Source organism: Pelodiscus sinensis, chromosome 18 (assembly GCF_052426305.1).
Source record: "Pelodiscus sinensis isolate ZL-2025 chromosome 18, ASM5242630v1, whole genome shotgun sequence".
In the NCBI taxonomy this organism is placed as follows: domain Eukaryota; kingdom Metazoa; phylum Chordata; order Testudines; family Trionychidae; genus Pelodiscus; species Pelodiscus sinensis.
Window position 1 is genome coordinate 35,556,259 of NC_143069.1, and position 21,524 is coordinate 35,577,782.

Consider the following 21,524-nt stretch of genomic DNA (forward strand, 5'->3'; position numbering starts at 1 on the left):
TGCTGGCCCCTCCCTCCCTCCCTCCGTCCGTCCGTCTGCTGGCCCCTCCCTCCCTCCCTCCCTCCGTCTGCTGGCCCCTCCCTCCCTCCGTCCGTCCCTCCGTCTGCTGGCCCCTCCCTCCGTCCATCCGTCCGTCCGTCTGCTGGCCCCTCCCTCCCTCCCTCCCTCCGTCCGTCCGTCTGCTGGCCCCTCCCTCCCTCCCTCCCTGCGTCCGTCCGTCTGCTGGCCCCTCCCTCCCTCCCTGCGTCCGTCCGTCTGCTGGCCCCTCCCTCCCTCCCTCCCTCCGTCTGCTGGCCCCTCCCTCCCTCCGTCCGTCCCTCCGTCTGCTGGCCCCTCCCTCCGTCCATCCGTCCGTCCGTCTGCTGGCCCCTCCCTCCCTCCCTGCGTCCGTCCGTCTGCTGGCCCCTCCCTCCCTCCCTCCCTCCGTCTGCTGGCCCCTCCCTCCCTCCGTCCGTCCCTCCGTCTGCTGGCCCCTCCCTCCGTCCATCCGTCCGTCCGTCTGCTGGCCCCTCCCTCCCTCCGTCCGTCCGTCTGCTGGCCCCTCCCTCCCTCCCTCCCTCTCCCCGTCCGTCTGCTGGCCCCTCCCTCCCTCCGTCCGTCCGTCCGTCCGTCTGCTGGCCCCTCCCTCCCTCCCTCCCTCCCCCCGTCCGTCTGCTGGCCCCTCCCTCCCTCCCTCCGTCCATCCGTCCGTCTGCTGGCCCCTCCCTCCCTCCGTCCGTCCGTCCGTCTGCTGGCCCCTCCCTCCCTCCCTCCGTCCATCCGTCCGTCTGCTGGCCCCTCCCTCCCTCCGTCCGTCCGTCCGTCTGCTGGCCCCTCCCTCCCTCCCTCCCTGCGTCCGTCCGTCTGCTGGCCCCTCCCTCCCTCCCTCCGTCCCTGCGTCCGTCTGCTGGCCCCTCCCTCCCTCCGTCCGTCCGTCCGTCCGTCTGCTGGCCCCTCCCTCCCTCCCTCCCTCCGTCCGTCCGTCTGCTGGCCCCTCCCTCCCTCCGTCCGTCCGTCCGTCTGCTGGCCCCTCCCTCCCTCCCTCCGTCCCTCCGTCCGTCTGCTGGCCCCTCCCTCCCTCCCTCCGTCCCTCCGTCCGTCTGCTGGCCCCTCCCTCCCTCCCTCCGTCCCTCCGTCCATCTGCTGGCCCCTCCCTCCCTCCGTCCGTCCGTCCGTCTGCTGGCCCCTCCCTCCGTCCGTCCGTCCGTCCGTCTGCTGGCCCCTCCCTCCCTCCCTCCCTCCGTCCGTCTGCTGGCCCCTCCCTCCGTCCGTCCGTCCCTCTGCTGGCCCCTCCCTCCCTCCGTCCGTCCGTCTGCTGGCCCCTCCCTCCCTCCGTCCGTCCGTCCGTCTGCTGGCCCCTCCCTCCCTCCCTCCGTCCGTCTGCTGGCCCCTCCCTCCCTCCGTCCGTCCGTCTGCTGGCCCCTCCCTCCCTCCGTCCGTCCGTCTGCTGGCCCCTCCCTCCCTCCCTCCCTGCGTCCGTCCGTCTGCTGGCCCCTCCCTCCCTCCCTCCGTCCGTCCGTCTGCTGGCCCCTCCCTCCCTCCCTCCCTCCGTCTGCTGGCCCCTCCCTCCCTCCGTCCGTCCCTCCGTCTGCTGGCCCCTCCCTCCGTCCATCCGTCCGTCCGTCTGCTGGCCCCTCCCTCCCTCCCTCCCTCCGTCCGTCCGTCTGCTGGCCCCTCCCTCCCTCCCTCCCTGCGTCCGTCCGTCTGCTGGCCCCTCCCTCCCTCCCTGCGTCCGTCCGTCTGCTGGCCCCTCCCTCCCTCCCTCCCTCCGTCTGCTGGCCCCTCCCTCCCTCCGTCCGTCCCTCCGTCTGCTGGCCCCTCCCTCCGTCCATCCGTCCGTCCGTCTGCTGGCCCCTCCCTCCCTCCGTCCGTCCGTCTGCTGGCCCCTCCCTCCCTCCCTCCCTCTCCCCGTCCGTCTGCTGGCCCCTCCCTCCCTCCCTCCGTCCATCCGTCCGTCTGCTGGCCCCTCCCTCCCTCCGTCCGTCCGTCCGTCTGCTGGCCCCTCCCTCCCTCCCTCCGTCCATCCGTCCGTCTGCTGGCCCCTCCCTCCCTCCGTCCGTCCGTCCGTCTGCTGGCCCCTCCCTCCCTCCCTCCGTCCGTCCGTCTGCTGGCCCCTCCCTCCCTCCGTCCGTCCGTCTGCTGGCCCCTCCCTCCTTCCCTCCCTCCGTCCGTCCGTCTGCTGGCCCCTCCCTCCCTCCGTCCGTCCGTCTGCTGGCCCCTCCCTCCCTCCGTCCGTCCGTCTGCTGGCCCCTCCCTCCCTCCCTCCGTCCCTCCGTCCGTCTGCTGGCCCCTCCCTCCCTCCCTCCGTCCCTCCGTCCGTCTGCTGGCCCCTCCCTCCTTCCCTCCCTCCGTCCGTCCCTCCCTCCGTCCCTCCCTCCGTCCGTCCGTCTGCTGTACCCTCCCTCCCTCCGTCCCTCCGTCCGTCTGCTGGCCCCTCCCTCCCTCCGTCCGTCCGTCTGCTGGCCCCTCCCTCCCTCCCTCCATCCCTCCGTCCGTCTGCTGGCCCCTCCCTCCCTCCCTCCGTCCCTCCGTCCGTCTGCTGGCCCCTCCCTCCTTCCCTCCCTCCGTCCATCCGTCCGTCTGCTGGCCCCTCCCTCCTTCCCTCCCTCCGTCCATCCCTCCGTCCGTCCCTCCCTCCGTCCGTCCGTCCCTCCGTCCGTCCCTCCCTCCGTCCATCCGTCTGCTGGCCCCTCCCTCCCTCCGTCCGTCCCTCCGTCTGCTGGCCCCTCCCTCCCTCCCTCCCTCCGTCCGTCCGTCTGCTGGCCCCTCCCTCCCTCCCTCCGTCCGTCCGTCTGCTGGCCCCTCCCTCCCTCCCTCCCTCCGTCCGTCTGCTGGCCCCTCCCTCCCTCCCTCCGTCCGTCCGTCTGCTGGCCCCTCCCTCCCTCCGTCCGTCAGTCTGCTGGCCCCTCCCTCCCTCTGTCCGTCCGTCTGCTGGCCCCTCCCTGCCCCTCCCTCCCTCCCTCCATCCGTCTGCTGGCCCCTCCCTCCCTCCGTCCGTCCGTCCGTCTGCTGGCCCCTCCCTCCCTCCGTCCGTCCGTCTGCTGGCCCCTCCCTCCGTCCGTCCGTCCGTCTGCTGGCCCCTCCCTCCGTCCGTCCGTCCGTCTGCTGGCCCCTCCCTCCGTCCGTCCGTCCCTGCCCCTCCCTCCCTCCGTCCCTCCCTGTCCCTCCCTCCCTCCGTCCGTCCGTCCGCTGGCCTCTTTGTCCGTTTGTCCATCTGCTGGCCCTACCGTCCGTCCATCCGTCCACTGTTCTCTCCATCTGTCTGTCCATCGACTGGCCCACCCATCCTCTGACCCACCTGTCCACCCTTGGACTCGTCCGTCCATCCATCCATCTGGCCGCTGATCTGTCTGTCCCAGCGCTCGCCCGTCTGCCCGCCCCGGGGAGGACACCTGGAGCCGGCATCCTGCCCCCTGCCGGGCGAGCCCGCTGGCAGCAGGAGGGGAGCGGGACCATCTGTAGCTGTGGGGGGCCCCCGCTGTGACGGGTCCCTCTCCTGCCCCCCCAGCCTGCGGGAACCTGGTGGCGGGGGCGGAGGACGAGGGCGAGTCGGAGGCCGGCTGGATCGAGGGGGCGGCCATCCTGCTGTCCGTCGTCTGCGTGGTGCTGGTCACGGCCTTCAACGACTGGAGCAAGGAGAAGCAGTTCCGAGGCCTGCAGAGCCGCATCGAGCAGGAGCAGAAATTCACCGTCATCCGCAGTGGGCAGCAAGTCCAGATCCCTGTGTCCGAGCTGGTGGTGGGAGACATCGCACAGATCAAATATGGTGAGACCAGCCCCGATGCCGGGGCAGAGGGGCTCTCAGGGGGTCAGATAATCCGGGGCAGCCCTAACGCCGGGGTAGAGGGGCTCGCAGGGGGTCAGATAATCCGGGGCAGCCCTGACGCCGGGGCAGAGGGGCTCTCAGGGGGTCAGATAATCCGGGGCAGCCCCGACGCCAGGGCAGAGGGGCTCGCAGGGAGTCAGATAATCTGGGGCAGCCCTGACGCCAGGGCAGAGGGGCTCGCAGGGGGTCAGATAATCCGGGGCAGCCCTGACGCCAGGGTAGAGGGGCTCGCAGAGGGTCAGATAATCTGAGGCAGCCCTGACGCCAGGGCAGAGGGGCTCGCAGAGGGTCAGATAATCTGAGGCAGCCCTGACGCCAGGGCAGAGGGGCTCGCAGAGGGTCAGATAATCTGAGGCAGCCCTGACGCCAGGGCAGAGGGGCTCACAGAGGGTCAGATAATCCGGGGCAGCCCTGACGCGAGGGTAGACGGGCTCGCAGACGGTCAGATAATCCGGGGCAGCCCTGACGCCAGGGTAGACGGGCTCACAGATGGTCAGATAATCCAGGGCAGCCCTGACGCCAGGACAGAGGGTCTTGCAGAGGGTCAGATAATCCGGGACAGCTCTGATGCCAGGACAGAGGGTCTTGCAGAGGGTCAGATAATCCGGGACAGCTCTGATGCCAGGGTAGAGGGGCTCGCAGATGGTCAGATAATCTGGGGCAGCTCTGACACCGGGGCAGAGGGGCTCGCAGAGGGTCAGATAATCTGGGACAGCCCTGACGCCAGGGCAGAGGGGCTTGCAGAGGGTCAGATAATCCGGGGCAGCCCTGACGCCAGGACAGAGGGGCTCGCAGAGGGTCAGATAATCCGGGACAGCACTGATGCCGGGGTAGAGGGGCTCGCAGAGGGTCAGAGAATCTGGGGCAGCCCTGATGCCAGGGTAGAGGGGCTCATGGTAGGGGGAGGGTGATCCAGGGCAGTCCCAATGCTGGGGCAGAGGGGTTCTTGGGACTGATCTGGGCTGTGGTAGGTGGACAGGTGGGTCTCGTCCCAGGTGCCCTGATGCCGGGGCGGATGGGCATGTTGAAGTGATCTGAGGCACTAGGGATATGCAGGTCTAATAAGCGGTGGGAGCCTGATGCTGGGGCTGTGAGGGGGAGAGGGAGATCCAGGGAGGCCTGATACCAGGGTAGAGGGGCACACGGGTCTCATGTGAGCCACTTAATCCCCCCGTCAGGTGACCTGCTCCCTGCTGATGGGGTTCTGATCCAGGGGAACGACCTGAAGATTGATGAGAGCTCCCTGACCGGGGAGTCGGACCACGTGCGGAAGTCGGTGGAGAAAGACCCCATGCTGCTCTCAGGTGGGGGGCGCTGCCCTGGGGAGCAGAGCTGGGGACAGGGCCCAGCGGGGCTGGTCTCGCCTGGCAGGCCCTGCCAGCTGCTGGTGGGTGTGGTGGGGGCTCCCCAAGGACCTGCAGCGCCGGGAAGGGAGCCCGTGACCAGGCCCCCGGAGCCTCCCCCTGACGCTCTCTCTGCTCCCCCAGGCACCCACGTCATGGAGGGCTCGGGGAGGATGGTCGTCACGGCCGTGGGCGTGAACTCCCAGACCGGGATTATCTTCACCTTGCTGGGGGCCGGCGGGGAGGAAGAGGAGAAGGAGAAGAAGGGTGAGGGGCCTTGCCCTCGGCGCCCCCGGCCCTGCCCCCAGCCGGCAGAGCAGGGGGTCCATTGGCTCCCAGAGGTGGGGTGATCCCAGGGTTCGGGGCAGGGTGGTTTCAGGTCCATCGCCTCAGCCCCAGCAGCCTCAGTCTGTCTCCCTCGTGGGTCCAGCCCCAGGCTGCCCCCCCCACTCGTCTGCCGGTTCTCCCTGACTTAGGCAGCCCCCCGCTGGGCAGAGGCCAGTAGGGGTCACCCACAGCGACCAGCAAGGGGCTGGGCACCGGGTACAGAGCAGACAGCCCCCCCCCACGCCATGCTCCCCCCTTCCCGCTCGCCTCCTGACACACTGGGGGCTCGGTGCCAGGGTCTCCCCCGCCCCACGCCGGCCCAGTGCGTTCAGTGCTGGCTCCCGGGCAGACCCCCTCCCCGGCGGGACCCTGGCCCCCAGCTCCGTGGCACGACTCCTCATCCCTCCCAGGTGCCACGTCCAGCCACAGACCCCCCACGAGTCACCCAACAGTCCTCTGCTCAGAAAGGCCCCGCGGTGCCCTGCTCCTGGCGTTTGTTCTCCAACGGTGCAGCCCCAGCGTGGTGGCTCATTCCCTGTCCCACGCCACGTGGGACAGACCCATTCTCCATGTGGACAGGCATGGACCACGGACTCTCCGGAGCCAGGAGGCACCTCCCGAGCCGGCGTCTCCTGCGACTTCCCTGCAGGGCGCCGATGCGCCGCGGGCTGGGACACAGGAGAATGGCCCCGCCTCCATGGCCCCAGCCAGCTCAGGAGCCTAGGCCGCCGCCGGGCGGCGCCTCGCTGCCGTGGCCTCCCTGTCTCAGGGCTCCAGGGGCCACGACCGTGCCAAGTGACGCGCTGCCAGCTGGCCCTGGCGTCCCTGGGGCACCGCTCAGCTCCCGTGGCCACGCGCCCCTGTCCTAGGGGTCCCGTCAGTCTCTCTCCCCACGTGGGGGACCCCCGGGCATCTCCCCCTTCCATAGTGCGCGGCGCCGGGACCAGGGGTGCAAGGCTGGAGCTGCAGAGAGCAGGAGCCACGGATATCGCATGTCACAAGCAGAGATGGACGGACGCACGGACGCACGGATAACATAAGAACATAAGAACATAAGAACGGCCGTGCTGGGTCAGACCAAAGGTCCATCTAGCCCAGTATCCTGTCTACCGACAGTGGCCAGCACCAGGTGCCCCAGAGAGGGTGGACCGAAGACAATGATCAAGCGATTTGTCTCCTGCCATCCCTCTCCAGCCTCTGACAAACAGAGGCCAGGGACACCATTTTATCCCCTGGCTAATAGCCTTTTATGGACCTAACCTCCATGAAATTATCTAGCTTCTCTTCAAACTCTATTATAGTCCTAGCCTTCACAGCCTCCTCCGGCAAGGAGTTCCACAGGTTGACTACACGCTGTGTGAAGAAGAACTTCCTTTTATTCGTTTTAAACCTGCTCCCCATTAATTTCATTTGGTGTCCTCTAGTTCTTCTATTATGGGAACTAATAAATAACTTTTCTTTATCAGCCCTCTCCACACCACTCAGGATTTTATAGACCTCGATGCACAGGGCACAACCCCTCACTTTTCTGCAGTGCTGGAGGGACCCCGCCCTGTGGCCAGAGGGGAACCCCCAACGCCGGGTCCCCACGGGTGGGCTGCCGGCTCCGGTGTCTGTCCGGGCTCAAAGGTCCCATCTCTGTCGTCCCTTCTGTTGTAGGGAAGCCACAGGACGGGGCGATGGAGAATATTCAGAACAAAGGTAACGGGCCGGGGGGGAAGGCGGCTGGGGAGGGGCAGGACTTGAACGGTGATGTGTTTGGAGTCTAGTGGTTAGAGAAGAGCGGGCGTGGGGGGCAGGGCGTCCGGGCTCTCCCCGGCTCGGGGGGGCAGCAGGGCCTGGTTGTCGGAGCCGGGGCTGGCGCCCGGGCGCTGGGCTCTCCCCGGCTCGGGGAGGGCAGCGGGGCCTGGTGGTTGGAGCCGGGGCTGGCGCCCGGGCGCTGGGCTCTCCCCGGCTCGGGGAGGGCAGCGGGGCCTGGTGGTCGGAGCCGGGGCTGGCGCTCGGGCGCTGGGCTCTCCTCGGCTTGGGAAGGGCAGCGGGGCCTGGTGGTCGGAGCTGGCGCTGGCGCCCGGGCGCTGGGCTCCCCCCGGCTCGGGGAGGGCAGCGAGGCCTGGTGGTCGGAGCCGGCGCTGGCGCCCGGGCGCTGGGCTCCCCCCGGCTCGGGGAGGGCAGCGAGGCCTGGTGGTCGGAGCAGGGGCTGGCGCCCGGGCGCTGGGCTCTCCTCGGCTAGGGGGGGCAGCGGGGCCTGGTGGTCGGAGCCGGGGCTGGCGCCCGGGCGCTGGGCTCCCCCCGGCTCGGGGAGGGCAGCGAGGCCTGGTGGTCAGAGCCGGCGCTGGCGCCCGGGCGCTGGGCTCCCCCCGGCTCGGGGAGGGCAGCGGGGCCTGGTGGTCGGAGCAGGGGCTGGCGCCCGGGCGCTGGGCTCTCCTCGGCTAGGGGGGGCAGCGGGGCCTGGTGGTCGGAGCAGGGGCTGGCGCCCGGGCGCTGGGCTCTCCTCGGCTCGGGGGGGCAGCGGGGCCTGGTGGTCGGAGCCGGGGCTGGCGCCCGGGCGCTGGGCTCCCCCCGGCTCGGGAAGGGCAGCGGGGCCTGGTGGTCGGAGCCGGGGCTGGCGCCCGGGCGCTGGGCTCCCCCCGGCTCGGGGAGGGCAGCGAGGCCTGGTGGTCGGAGCAGGGGCTGGCGCCCGGGCGCTGGGCTCTCCTCGGCTAGGGGGGGCAGCGGGGCCTGGTGGTCGGAGCCGGGGCTGGCGCCCGGGCGCTGGGCTCTCCTCGGCTCGGGGGGGCAGCGGGGCCTGGTGGTCGGAGCCGGGGCTGGCGCCCGGGCGCTGGGCTCCCCCCGGCTCGGGAAGGGCAGCGGGGCCTGGTGGTCGGAGCCGGCGCTGGCGCCCGGGCGCTGGGCTCCCCCCGGCTCGGGAAGGGCAGCGGGGCCTGGTGGTCGGAGCCGGGGCTGGCGCCCGGGCGCTGGGCTCCCCCCGGCTCGGGAAGGGGGTGTCTTGTGGCTAGAGCGAGACCTGGCTGATCGCCCTCCTGTCCCGCTGTGGGTCGTTGACCTGCTGCCTCCCCTCTCCGTGCAGCCAAGAAGCAGGCCGGGGCGGCGGCCATGGAGATGCAGCCGCTGAAGAGCGCGGAGGGCGGGGAGCCGGAGGAGCGGGACCGGAAGAGAGCCAGCGCGCCCAAGAAGGAGAAGTCTGTGCTGCAGGGGAAGCTCACCAAGCTGGCCGTGCAGATCGGGAAAGCAGGTCTCGACGCCTCCCTGGGCGCTCCAGGGGCGCCAGCTCCCGGCTGTGCCCAGGCCCGGGGCTGGCCGGACCGTCCCCCACTAACCTCTCCCCCGCAGGCCTGGTGATGTCGGCCATCACCGTGATCATCCTGGTGCTCTACTTCGTCATCCAGACCTTCGTGCTGGACGGGCGGGCCTGGCGGGCCGAGTGCGCCCCCGTCTACGTGCAGTACTTCGTCAAGTTCTTCATCATCGGCGTCACCGTGCTGGTGGTGGCCGTGCCCGAGGGGCTGCCGCTGGCTGTCACCATCTCCCTGGCCTACTCCGTCAAGGTGAGGGGCCGCGGGGGAGGGGAGCCCTCGCCCGACGAGGGGGGCCCGGGGCGGAGCCGCCCTCTGGGAGCAGCGCCCACGGGAGGGGCCACGCTCAGCAGAGAGCTGCTCGGAGCCGGCCACGCAGCAGGCGGGGGGCGCGTTTCAATGGGGCAGCAGGCGGCAGAGACCCCTGCTGCGCCCCCACCTCCGAGCAGTCTCTGGGCCTGGGCACGGGCGAGACGTGACTGGAGGGGCTGGTGCGGAGACCGCGACCACGGAGCCGTTCGTGGCGGGCTCCATGCCACGGGGGCGCCAAGGGAGGAACGGCTCCACCCAGCGCGCAGAGCAAGCGGGGGCCACGGCGCTGAGCCAGGCTGAGCAGGCGGGGTCCCTGGCTCCGTGCTCCAGCAGCTGGGACCGCTGGCTGCGGGCCGGCAGAGCTCCTGCGCTCTGGGGGGGGGCTGCAGGGGGTCGCCCTGGGCCTGCCCCGAGCCCCTGTGGGCAGCCCGGAAGGCGGGGAGAGCACCCCCTAGTGGGCAGGGCGCGCAGCACCCCGAGGCTCCGGCCAGGGCAGTCGACAGAGCCTGACGGGGTCCCTCCCCGGCGCCCAGAAAATGATGAAGGACAATAACCTGGTGCGGCACCTGGACGCCTGCGAGACGATGGGCAACGCCACGGCCATCTGCTCCGACAAGACCGGCACCCTCACCACCAACCGCATGACGGTCGTGCAGGCCTACGTGGGCGACGCCCACTACCGCGAGCCGCCCGCGCCCGCCCGCCTGGCGCCCCGCACCCTGGACCTGCTGGTGCAGGCCATCGCGCTGAACAGCGCCTACACCACCAAGCTGCTAGTGAGCGGGGGGCGGGACCCCCGTCGGGCGGGACCCCCGGGAGGGACCCCCGGGACTGATCCCCGCCCCCCGGGAGGGATCCCCGGGACTGATCCCCGCCCCCCGGGAGGGACCCCCGGGACTGATCCCCCCCCCCCGGGAGGGACCCCTGGGACTGACCCCTGCGCCGGCCCCGCCCCCGGGACTGACCCCCCGCGCCGGCCCTCGCCCCGCCGGGACTGACCCCCTGCGCCGGATTACCGTCAGTATCTGACCCCCCACGCCAGGACCCCCGCCCCGCTTGTGTGTGACGCCCTGCGCCTAGACCCCTGCACCCACCCCTGCCTGTGTCTGAACCCCTGTGACGGGCCGGGCCGGGTCTGGCACCGCTGAGGGCGTCCGCCCAGGGCGAATTGCTCAAACTCGCGCTCCTTCCGGCCCCTGACTGGAGGCCCTTCCCAAATGGGCCACACGCCAGTCACGCCGAGCGCTTCAGCTGCTGACACTCCGGCTCTATCCGAGCCCCAGTCAGACCCGGGCCCAGCACACGGGTGAGGGGTTCTAGACCCCAATCTCGCCTACCCGAACAGGTTCCTCCGGTCCATGTTCATAACGCCACATACAGACGTCCTGCCGTTACATGAGTAGCACACACAGAGGCCATGTTCATAACGCCACATACGGACGTCCTGCCGTTACATGGGTAGCACACACAGAGGCCATGTTCATAACGCCACATACAAATGTCCTGCCGTTACATGAGTAGCACACACAGAGGCCATGTTCATAACGCCACATACAGACGTCCTGCCGTTACATGGGTAGCACACACAGAGGCCATGTTCATGACGCCACATACAGACGTCCTGCCATTACATGGGTAGCACACACAGAGGCCATGTTCATAACGCCACATACAGACGTCCTGCCGTTACATGGGTAGCACACACAGAGCCCATGTTCATGACGCCACATACAGACGTCCTGCCGTTACATGGGTAGCACACACAGAGGCCATGTTCATAACGCCACATACAGACGTCCTGCCGTTACATGGGTAGCACACACAGAGGCCATGTTCATAACGCCACATACGGACGTCCTGCCGTTACATGAGTAGCACACACAGAGGCCATGTTCATAACGCCACATACGGACGTCCTGCCGTTACATGAGTAGCACACACAGAGGCCATGTTCATAACGCCACATACAGACGTCCTGCCGTTACATGGGTAGCACACACAGAGCCCATGTTCATAACGCCACATACAGACGTCCTGCCGTTACATGGGTAGCACACACAGAGGCCATGTTCATAACGCCACATACAGACGTCCTGCCGTTACATGGGTAGCACACACAGAGGCCATGTTCATAACGCCACATACAGACGTCCTGCCGTTACATGGGTAGCACACACAGAGGCCATGTTCATAACGCCACATACGGACGTCCTGCCGTTACATGAGTAGCACACACAGAGGCCATGTTCATAACGCCACATACGGACGTCCTGCCGTTACATGGGTAGCACACACAGAGGCCATGTTCATAACGCCACATACGGACGTCCTGCAGTTACATGGGTAGCGCACACAGAGGCCATGTTCATAACGCCACATACGGACGTCCTGCCGTTACATGGGTAGCACACACAGAGGCCATGTTCATAACGCCACATACAGACGTCCTGCCGTTACATGGGTAGCACACACAGAGCCCATGTTCATAACGCCACATACGGACGTCCTGCCGTTACATGAGTAGCACACACAGAGGCCATGTTCATAACGCCACATATGGACGTCCTGCCGTTACATGAGTAGCACACACAGAGGCCATGTTCATAACGCCACATACGGACGTCCTGCCGTTACATGGGTAGCGCACACAGAGGCCATGTTCATAACGCCACATACGGACGTCCTGCCGTTACATGGGTAGCACACACAGAGGCCATGTTCATAACGCCACATACAGACGTCCTGCCGTTACATGAGTAGCACACACAGAGGCCATGTTCATAACGCCACATACAGACGTCCTGCCGTTACATGGGTAGCACACACAGAGGCCATGTTCATAACGCCACATACAGACGTCCTGCCGTTACATGAGTAGCACCCACACAGAGGCCATGTTCATAACACCACATACAGACGTCCTGCCGTTACATGAGTAGCACGCACAGAGGTCATGTTCATAACGCCACATACAGACGTCCTGCCGTTACATGGGTAGCGCACACAGAGGCCATGTTCATAACGCCACATACAGACGTCCTGCCGTTACATGAGTAGCACACACAGAGGCCATTTTCATAACGCCACATACAGACGTCCTGCCATTACATGGGTAGCACACACAGAGGCCATGTTCATAACGCCACATACAGACGTCCTGCCTTTACATGGGTAGCACACACAGAGTCCATGTTCATAACGCCACATACAGACGTCCTGCCGTTACATGGGTAGCACACACAGAGTCCATGTTCATAACGCCACATACAGACGTCCTGCCGTTACATGAGTAGCACACACAGAGTCCATGTTCATAACGCCACATACAGACGTCCTGCCGTTACATGAGTAGCACACACAGAGGCCATGTTCATAACGCTACATACAGACGTCCTGCCTTTACATGGGTAGCACACACAGAGTCCATGTTCATAACGCTACATACAGACGTCCTGCCGTTACATGGGTAGCACACACAGAGTCCATGTTCATAACGCTACATACAGACGTCCTGCCTTTACATGGGTAGCACACACGGAGGCCATGTTCATAACGCTACATACAGACGTCCTGCCGTTACATGGGTAGCACACACGGAGGCCATGTTCATAACGCCACATACAGACGTCCTGCCGTTACATGGGTAGCACACACGGAGGCCATGTTCATAACGCCACATACAGACGTCCTGCCGTTACATGGGTAGCACACACAGAGGCCATGTTCATAACGCCACATACAGACGTTGGTGGGGTCTGGGTGGGGGGCAGAGGGGGCCTGGGGCGAGGCCCAAGGGGGTAGAGGCGGCCTGGGCAGGGCCTGGCTGGGGGGCCAGGCGGGGCTGGGGGGCCAGGCGGGGCTGGCTGCGCTGACGCAGGTTTCCTGCAGCCTCCGGAGAAGGAAGGGGGCTTCCCACGGCAGGTGGGTAACAAGACGGAGTGTGCCCTGCTGGGCTTCGTGCGGGCCCTGCAGCGCGACTACCAGGCCGTGCGGGACCGGCTGCCCGAGGACCAGCTGCACAAGGTCTACACCTTCAACTCGGTGCGCAAGTCCATGAGCACCGTCACCCGCCTGCCCCAGGGCGGCTTCCGCCTCTTCAGCAAGGGCGCCTCCGAGATCCTGCTCAGACAGTGAGTCCCGCTGGGACAGCCCCTCGGGACCCCGGCCCGGCCCCCCGAGTCCCCGGCCCGGCCCCCCGAGACCCCGGACCGGCCCCCAGAGTCCCCGGCCCCCAGAGTCCCCGGCCCGGCCCCCCGAGACCCCAGCCCGGCTCCCAGAGTCCCCGGCCCCCAGAGTCCCCGGCCTGGCCCCCAGAGTCCCCGGCCCCCCGAGACCCCGTCCCGTCCCCCCGAGACCCCGGCCTGGCCCCCCAAGACCCCGGCCCCCCGAGTGCCCAGCCCGGCCCCCCGAGTCCCCCGAGTCCCCGGCCCCCGAGTCCCCCAAGTCCCCGGCCCCCCGAGTCCCCGGCCCAGCCCCCCGAATCGCCGGCCCCCGGCCCAGCCCCCTGAGACCCTAGCCCCCGGCCCAGCCCCCCGAGTCCCCGGACCCCGGCCCGGCCCCCCGAGTCCCCGGCCCCCCGAGTCCCCGGCCCCCAGCCCGCTCAGAGCTCTGGCCACCCTCCCGAGTCCACGGTCCCAACCCGGCCCACCCAGAACCCTCAACCCCCGGCCTGGCCCCCCCGAGTCCCCAGCCCCCCGAGTCCCCAGCCCCCCGAGTCCCTGTCCTGCTGGGCGTGGTACCGGCGGCAGCCACTGGGGTACCACAGCCCCATAGAGAGCAGCCCGGTCCCCCCACTGCGTCACAGCAGGCCTCTCCCGTTCCAGTTGCTCCGACATCCTGGGCAGCAGCGGGGAGCCGCGCAGCTTCCGCCCGCGGGACCGGGACGAGATGGTGCGCAAGGTGATCGAGCCCATGGCGTGCGAGGGGCTGCGCACCATCTGCCTGGCCTTCCGGGACTTCGCAGCCGGCCCGGAGCCCGACTGGGACGACGAGGCCGCCGTGGTGAGGGACCTGACCTGCATCGCCGTGGTCGGCATCGAGGACCCTGTCCGGCCCGAGGTACGGCAGGCCGGCCTCTCCCGGCGCGGGGGGGCGCGAGGGCGTCAGGACTCCTGGGTCCCATCCCTGCCCCCCCGCAGGTGCCAGAGGCGATCCGCAAATGCCAGCGGGCCGGGATCACCGTCCGCATGGTGACAGGCGACAATATCAACACGGCCCGCGCCATCGCCACCAAGTGCGGCATCCTGCAGCCCGGCGAGGACTTCCTGTGCCTGGAGGGGAAGGAGTTCAACCGGCGCATCCGCAACGAGAAGGGCGAGGTAGGTACCCTGCCGCCGGCCCCGGGGAGCGCCCCTGCCTCCGCCGGCCCTGGGGAGCGACCCTGCCTCCGCCGGCCCCGGGGAGCGACCCTGCCTCCTCCGCCGGCCCCGGGGAGCGACCCTGCCTCCGCCGGCCCCGGGGAACGACCCTGCCTCCGCCGCCAGCCCCGGGGAACGACCCTGCCTCCGCCGCCGGCCCCGGGGAACGACCCTACCTCCACCGCCAGCCCCGGGGAGCGACCCTACCTCCACCGCCAGCCCCGGGGAGCGACCCTACCTCCACCGCCAGCCCCGGGGAACGACCCTGCCTCCACCGCCAGCCCCGGGGAACGACCCTGCCTCCGCCGGCCCCGGGGAACGACCCTGCCTCCACCGCCAGCCCCGGGGAACGACCCTGCCTCCACCGCCGGCCCCGGGGAACGACCCTGCCTCCACCGCCGGCCCCGGGGAACGACCCTGCCTCCGCCGCCGGCCCCGGGGAGCGACCCTACCTCCACCGCCGGCCCCAGGGAACGACCCTACCTCCACCGCCGGCCCCGGGGAACGACCCTGCCTCCACCGCCGGCCCCGGGGAGCGACCCTACCTCCACCGCCGGCCCCGGGGAACGACCCTGCCTCCACCCCCGGCCCCGGGGAACGACCCTGCCTCCACCGCCAGCCCCGGGGAACGACCCTGCCTCCACCGCCGGCCCCGGGGAACGACCCTGCCTCCGCCGCCGGCCCCGGGGAGCGACCCTACCTCCACCGCCGGCCCCGGGGAACGACCCTACCTCCACCGCCAGCCCCGGGGAACGACCCTGCCTCCACCGCCGGCCCCGGGGAGCGACCCTGCCTCCACCGCCGGCCCCGGGAGCGACCCTGCCTCCACCGCCGGCCCCGGGGAACGACCCTGCCTCCACCGCCAGCCCCGGGGAGCGACCCTACCTCCACCGCCAGCCCCGGGGAACGACCCTGCCTCCACCGCCAGCCCCGGGGAACGACCCTGCCTCCGCCGGCCCCGGGGAACGACCCTGCCTCCACCGCCAGCCCCGGGGAACGACCCTGCCTCCACCGCCGGCCCCGGGGAACGACCCTGCCTCCACCGCCGGCCCCGGGGAACGACCCTGCCTCCGCCGCCGGCCCCGGGGAGCGACCCTACCTCCACCGCCGGCCCCAGGGAACGACCCTACCTCCACCGCCGGCCCCGGGGAAACGACCCTGCCTCCACCGCCGGCCCCGGGGAGCGACCCTACCTCCACCGCCGGCCCCGGGGAACGACCCTGCCTCCACCCCCGGCCCCGGGGAACGACCCTGCCTCCACCGCCAGCCCCGGGGAACGACCCTGCCTCCACCGCCGGCCCCGGGGAACGACCCTGCCTCCGCCGCCGGCCCCGGGGAGCGACCCTACCTCCACCGCCGGCCCCGGGGAACGACCCTACCTCCACCGCCAGCCCCGGGGAACGACCCTGCCTCCACCGCCGGCCCCGGGGAGCGACCCTGCCTCCACCGCCGGCCCCGGGGAGCGACCCTGCCTCCACCGCCGGCCCCGGGGAACGACCCTGCCTCCACCGCCGGCCCCGGGGAACGACCCTGCCTCCACCGCCGGCCCCGGGGAGCGACCCTGCCTCCACCGCCAGCCCCGGGGAGCGACCCTACCTCCACCGCCGGCCCCGGGGAGCGACCCTACCTCCACCGCCGGCCCCGGGAACGACCCTGCCTCCACCGCCGGCCCCGGGGAACGACCCTGCCTCCTCCGCCGGCCCCGGGGAACGACCCTGCCTCCTCCGCCGGCCCCGGGGAACGACCCTGCCTCCGCCGCCGGCCCCGGGGAACGACCCTGCCTCCTCCGCCGGCCCCGGGGAGCGACCCTGCCTCCGCCGGCCCCGGGGAGCGACCCTGCCTCCGCCGGCCCCGGGGAACGACCCTGCCTCCGCCGGCCCCGGGGAGCGACCCTGCCTCCGCCGCCAGCCCCGGGGAACGACCCTGCCTCCGCCGCCAGCCCCGGGGAACGACCCTGCCTCCGCCGCCGGCCCCGGGGAACGACCCTGCCTCCGCCGCCAGCCCCGGGGAACGACCCTGCCTCCGCCGCCGGCCCCGGGGAACGACCCTACCTCCACCGCCAGCCCCGGGGAGCGACCCTACCTCCACCGCCAGCCCCGGGGAGCGACCCTACCTCCACCGCCAGCCCCGGGGAACGACCCTGCCTCCGCCGGCCCCGGGGAACGACCCTGCCTCCACCGCCAGCCCCGGGGAACGACCCTGCCTCCACCGCCGGCCCCGGGGAACGACCCTGCCTCCGCCGCCGGCCCCGGGGAACGACCCTGCCTCCGCCGCCGGCCCCGGGGAGCGACCCTACCTCCACCGCCGGCCCCGGGGAACGACCCTACCTCCACCGCCAGCCCCGGGAACGACCCTGCCTCCACCGCCGGCCCCGGGGAGCGACCCTACCTCCACCGCCGGCCCCGGGGAACGACCCTGCCTCCACCGCCGGCCCCGGGAAACGACCCTGCCTCCACCGCCGGCCCCGGGGAACGACCCTGCCTCCACCGCCGGCCCCGGGAACGACCCTGCCTCCGCCGCCGGCCCCGGGGAGCGACCCTACCTCCGCCGCCGGCCCCGGGGAACGACCCTACCTCCGCCGCCGGCCCCGGGGAACGACCCTGCCTCCACCGCCGGCCCCGGGGAGCGACCCTGCCTCCACCGCCGGCCCCGGAGAACGACCCTACCTCCGCCGCCGGCCCCGGAGAACGACCCTACCTCCGCCGCCGGCCCCGGGGAACGACCCTGCCTCCACCGCCGGCCCCGGGGAACGACCCTGCCTCCACCGCCGGCCCCGGGGAGCGACCCTGCCTCCACCGCCGGCCCCGGGGAGCGACCCTGCCTCCACCGCCGGCCCCGGGGAACGACCCTGCCTCCACCGCCGGCCCCGGGGAACGACCCTGCCTCCACCGCCGGCCCCGGAGAACGACCCTCCCTCCACCGCCAGCCCTGGAGAACGACCCTGCCTCCACCCCCGGCCCCGGGGAACGACCCTGCCTCCACCGCCGGCCCCGGGGAACGACCCTGCCTCCACCGCCGGCCCCGGGGAACGACCCTACCTCCACCGCCGGCCCCGGGAAACGACCCTGCCTCCACCGCCGGCCCCGGGGAACGACCCTGCCTCCACCGCCAGCCCCGGGGAACGACCCTGCCTCCACCGCCGGCCCCGGGGAACGACCCTGCCTCCACCGCCGGCCCCGGGGAACGACCCTGCCTCCACCGCCGGCCCCGGGGAACGACCCTGCCTCCGCCGCCGGCCCCGGGGAGCGACCCTACCTCCGCCGCCGGCCCCGGGGAACGACCCTACCTCCGCCGCCGGCCCCGGGGAACGACCCTGCCTCCGCCGCCGGCCCCGGGGAGCGACCCTGCCTCCACCGCCGGCCCCGGGGAGCGACCCTACCTCCACCGCCGGCCCCGGGGAACGACCCTGCCTCCACCGCCGGCCCCGGGGAACGACCCTGCCTCCACCGCCGGCCCCGGGGAGCGACCCTGCCTCCACCGCCGCCCCCGGGGAGCGACCCTCCCTCCACCGCCGGCCCCGGGGAACGACCCTGCCTCCACCGCCGGCCCCGGGGAACGACCCTGCCTCCACCGCCGGCCCCGGGGAACGACCCTGCCTCCACCGCCGGCCCCGGGGAGCGACCCTGCCTCCACCGCCGGCCCCGGGGAACGACCCTGCCTCCACCGCCGGCCCCGGGGAACGACCCTGCCTCCACCCCCGGCCCCGGGGAGCGACCCTGCCTCCACCCCCGGCCCCGGGGAGCGACCCTGCCTCCACCGCCGGCCCCGGGGAACGACCCTGCCTCCACCGCCGGCCCCGGGGAACGACCCTGCCTCCACCGCCGGCCCCGGGGAACGACCCTGCCTCCACCGCCGGCCCCGGGGAACGACCCTACCTCCACCGGCCCCGGGGAACGACCCTACCTCCACCGCCGGCCCCGGGGAACGACCCTACCTCCACCGCCAGCCCTGGAGAACGACCCTACCTCCACCGCCGGCCCCGGGGAACGACCCTGCCTCCATCCCCGGCCCCGGGGAACGACCCTGCCTCCACCGGCCCCGGGGAACGACCCTACCTCCGCCGCCGGCCCCGGGGAACGACCCTGCCACCGCCGCCGGCCCGGGGAGCGACCCTACCTCCACCGCCGGTCCCGGGGAACGACCCTACCTCCACCCCCGGCCCCGGGGAGCGACCCTGCCTCCACCGCCGGCCCCGGGGAACGACCTTCCCTCCACCGCCGGCCCCGGGGAACGACCCTGCCTCCGCCGGCCCCGGGGAACGACCCTGCCTCCACCGCCGGCCCCGGGGAGCGACCCTGCCTCCACCGCCGGCCCCGGGGAACGACCCTACCTCCACCGGCCCCGGGGAACGACCCTACCTCCACCGCCGGCCCCGGGGAACGACCCTACCTCCACCGCCAGCCCTGGAGAACGACCCTACCTCCACCGCCGGCCCCGGGGAACGACCCTGCCTCCATCCCCGGCCCCGGGGAACGACCCTGCCTCCACCGGCCCCGGGGAACGACCCTACCTCCGCCGCCGGCCCCGGGGAACGACCCTGCCTCCGCCGCCGGCCCCGGGGAACGACCCTACCTCCGCCGCCGGCCCCGGGGAGCGACCCTGCCTCCACCGCCGGCCCCGGGGAACGACCTTCCCTCCACCGCCGGCCCCGGGGGAACGACCCTGCCTCCACCGCCGGCCCCGGGGAACGACCCTGCCTCCACCGCCGGCCCCGGGGAGCGACCCTACCTCCACCGCCGGTCCCGGGGAACGACCCTGCCTCCACCGCCGGCCCCGGGGAACGACCCTGCCTCCACCGCCGGCCCCGGGGAACGACCCTGCCTCCACCGCCGGCCCCGGGGAACGACCCTACCTCCACCGCCGGCCCCGGGGAGCGACCCTGCCTCCACCGCCGGCCCCGGGGAACGACCCTCCCTCCACCGCCGGCCCCGGGGAACGACCCTGCCTCCACCGCCGGCCCCGGGGAACGACCCTGCCTCCACCGGCCCCGGGGAACGACCCTACCTCCACCGGCCCCGGAGAACGACCCTGCCTCCACCCCCGGCCCCGGAGAACGACCCTGCCTCCACCCCCGGCCCCGGGGAACGACCCTGCCTCCACCGCCGGCCCCGGGGAACGACCCTGCCTCCACCGGCCCCGGGGAACGACCCTACCTCCACCGGCCCCGGAGAACGACCCTGCCTCCACCGGCCCCGGAGAACGACCCTGCCTCCACCCCTGGCCCCGGGGAACGAACCTCCCTCCACCGCCGGCCCCGGGGAACGACCCTGCCTCCACCGGCCCCGGGGAGCGACCCTGCCTCCACCGCCGGCCCCGGGGAACTGCCCTGCCTCCACCGCCGGCCCCGGGGAACGACCCTACCTCCACCCCCGGCCCCGGGGAACGACCCTACCTCCACCCCCGGCCCCGGGGAGCGGCCCTACCTCCACCGCCGGCCCCGGGGAACGACCCTACCTCCTCCACCGGCCCCGGGAACGACCCTGCCTCCACCGCCAGCCCCGGGGAACGACCCTGCCTGCACCGCCGGCCCCGGGGAACGACCCTACCTCCTCCACCGGCCCCGGGGAACGACCCTGCCTCCACCGCCAGCCCCGGGGAACGACCCTACCTCCTCCACCGGCCCCGGGGAACGACCCTGCCTCCACCGCCAGCCCCGGGGAACGACCCTACCTCCTCCACCGGCCCCGGGGAACGACCCTGCCTCCACCGCCAGCCCCGGGGAACGACCCTGCCTCCACCGCCGGCCCCGGGGAGCGACCCTGCCTCCACCGGCCCCGGGGAACGACCCTACCTCCGCCGCCGGCCCCGGGGAACGACCCTGCCTCCGCCGCCGGCCCCGGGGAACGACCCTGCCTCCACCACCGGCCCCGGGGAGCGACCCTGCCTCCACCGGCCCCGGGGAACGGCCCTGCCTCCACCGGCCCCGGGGAACGACCCTGCCTCCACCGGCCCCGGGGAACGGCCCTGCCTCCACTGGTGGTCTAGTGCCGGCGGGGGCGGGGCCCTGCTGTGGGATGACCCTGTGGGGGTCCCCACCCCAAGCCGCTGTGTCCCGCTGTGGCCCCCGCAGGTGGAGCAGGAGCGTCTGGACAAGATCTGGCCCAAGCTGCGGGTCCTCGCTCGCTCGTCCCCCACCGACAAACACACCCTGGTGAAAGGTAGGGGCGGGCTCAGCGCTGTGGGGCGGGCGGGGCAGGGTTGTGGGGGCCCCACCCCCCAGCTCAGCTCCCGTCTCCGGCAGGCATCATCGACAGCACCGTCGGGGAGCAGCGGCAGGTCGTGGCCGTGACGGGGGACGGAACCAACGACGGGCCGGCGCTCAAGAAGGCCGACGTTGGCTTTGCGATGGTGAGAGGCCTCCTGCCCCCCACCCCGGCCGCCCCGCCCCCGGCCCCCACCCCAGCCGCCCCGCCCCCTGGCCCCCCGCCCCCCGGCCCCTCGCTCCCCGGCCGCCCCGCCCCCTGGCCCCCACCCCCGGCCGCCCCGCCCCCTGGCCCCCCGCCCCCTGGCCCCCCGGCCGCCCCCGGCCCCTCGCCCCCCGGCCCCCACCCCTGGCCCCCCGGCCCCTCGCCCCCCGGCCGCCCCGCCCCCTGGCCCCCACCCCTGGCCCCCCCGCCCCCCGGCCCCTCGCCCCCTGGTCCCCCGCCCCCCGGCCCTCACCCCCCGCCCCCCGGCTGCCCCGCCCCCCTGGCCCCCACCCCTGGCCGCCCCGCCCCCTGGCCCCCCAGTCGCCCCGCCCCCTGCGCCCCTTGCCCCCGGTTGCCCCGCCCCCTGGCCCCCCGCCCCCGGTCTCCCTGCGCCCCTCACCCCCGCCCCCTGGCCCCCGGCCGCCCCCGCCCCCTGGCCCCTCGCCCCCCAGCCTCCCCGCCCCCCGGCCCCTCACCCCCTGGCCCCCTGGCCCCCCGGCCCCTCGCCCCCCGGCCGCCCCGCCCCCTGGCCCCCACCCCTGGCCCCCCGCCCCCCGGCCCCTCGCCCCCTGGTCCCCCGCCCCCCGGCCCTCACCCCCAGCTGCCCCCGCCCCCGGCCGCCCCGCCCCCTGGCCCCCACCCCTGGCCGCCCCGCCCCCCCCTGGCCCCCCAGTCGCCCC

At 72.4% G+C, this 21,524-nt stretch overlaps 1 protein-coding gene across 2 annotated transcripts in view; it reads left to right on the plus strand.

The window, feature by feature from the left end:
• Nucleotides 1-21,524, plus strand: part of ATP2B3 (ATPase plasma membrane Ca2+ transporting 3) — a 78,040-nt gene that overhangs the window by 28,581 nt on the left and 27,935 nt on the right. For both annotated transcript variants that reach the window (XM_089770262.1, XM_089770263.1), the window contains exons 5-16: nt 3,488-3,745; nt 4,984-5,109; nt 5,293-5,415; nt 7,135-7,176; nt 8,543-8,707; nt 8,806-9,020; nt 9,614-9,856; nt 12,969-13,210; nt 13,904-14,138; nt 14,219-14,398; nt 20,508-20,595; nt 20,679-20,785. In XM_089770262.1, the coding sequence (XP_089626388.1) occupies nt 3,488-3,745; nt 4,984-5,109; nt 5,293-5,415; nt 7,135-7,176; nt 8,543-8,707; nt 8,806-9,020; nt 9,614-9,856; nt 12,969-13,210; nt 13,904-14,138; nt 14,219-14,398; nt 20,508-20,595; nt 20,679-20,785 (2,024 nt within the window). The remainder of the gene's footprint in view (nt 1-3,487; nt 3,746-4,983; nt 5,110-5,292; nt 5,416-7,134; nt 7,177-8,542; nt 8,708-8,805; nt 9,021-9,613; nt 9,857-12,968; nt 13,211-13,903; nt 14,139-14,218; nt 14,399-20,507; nt 20,596-20,678; nt 20,786-21,524) is intronic.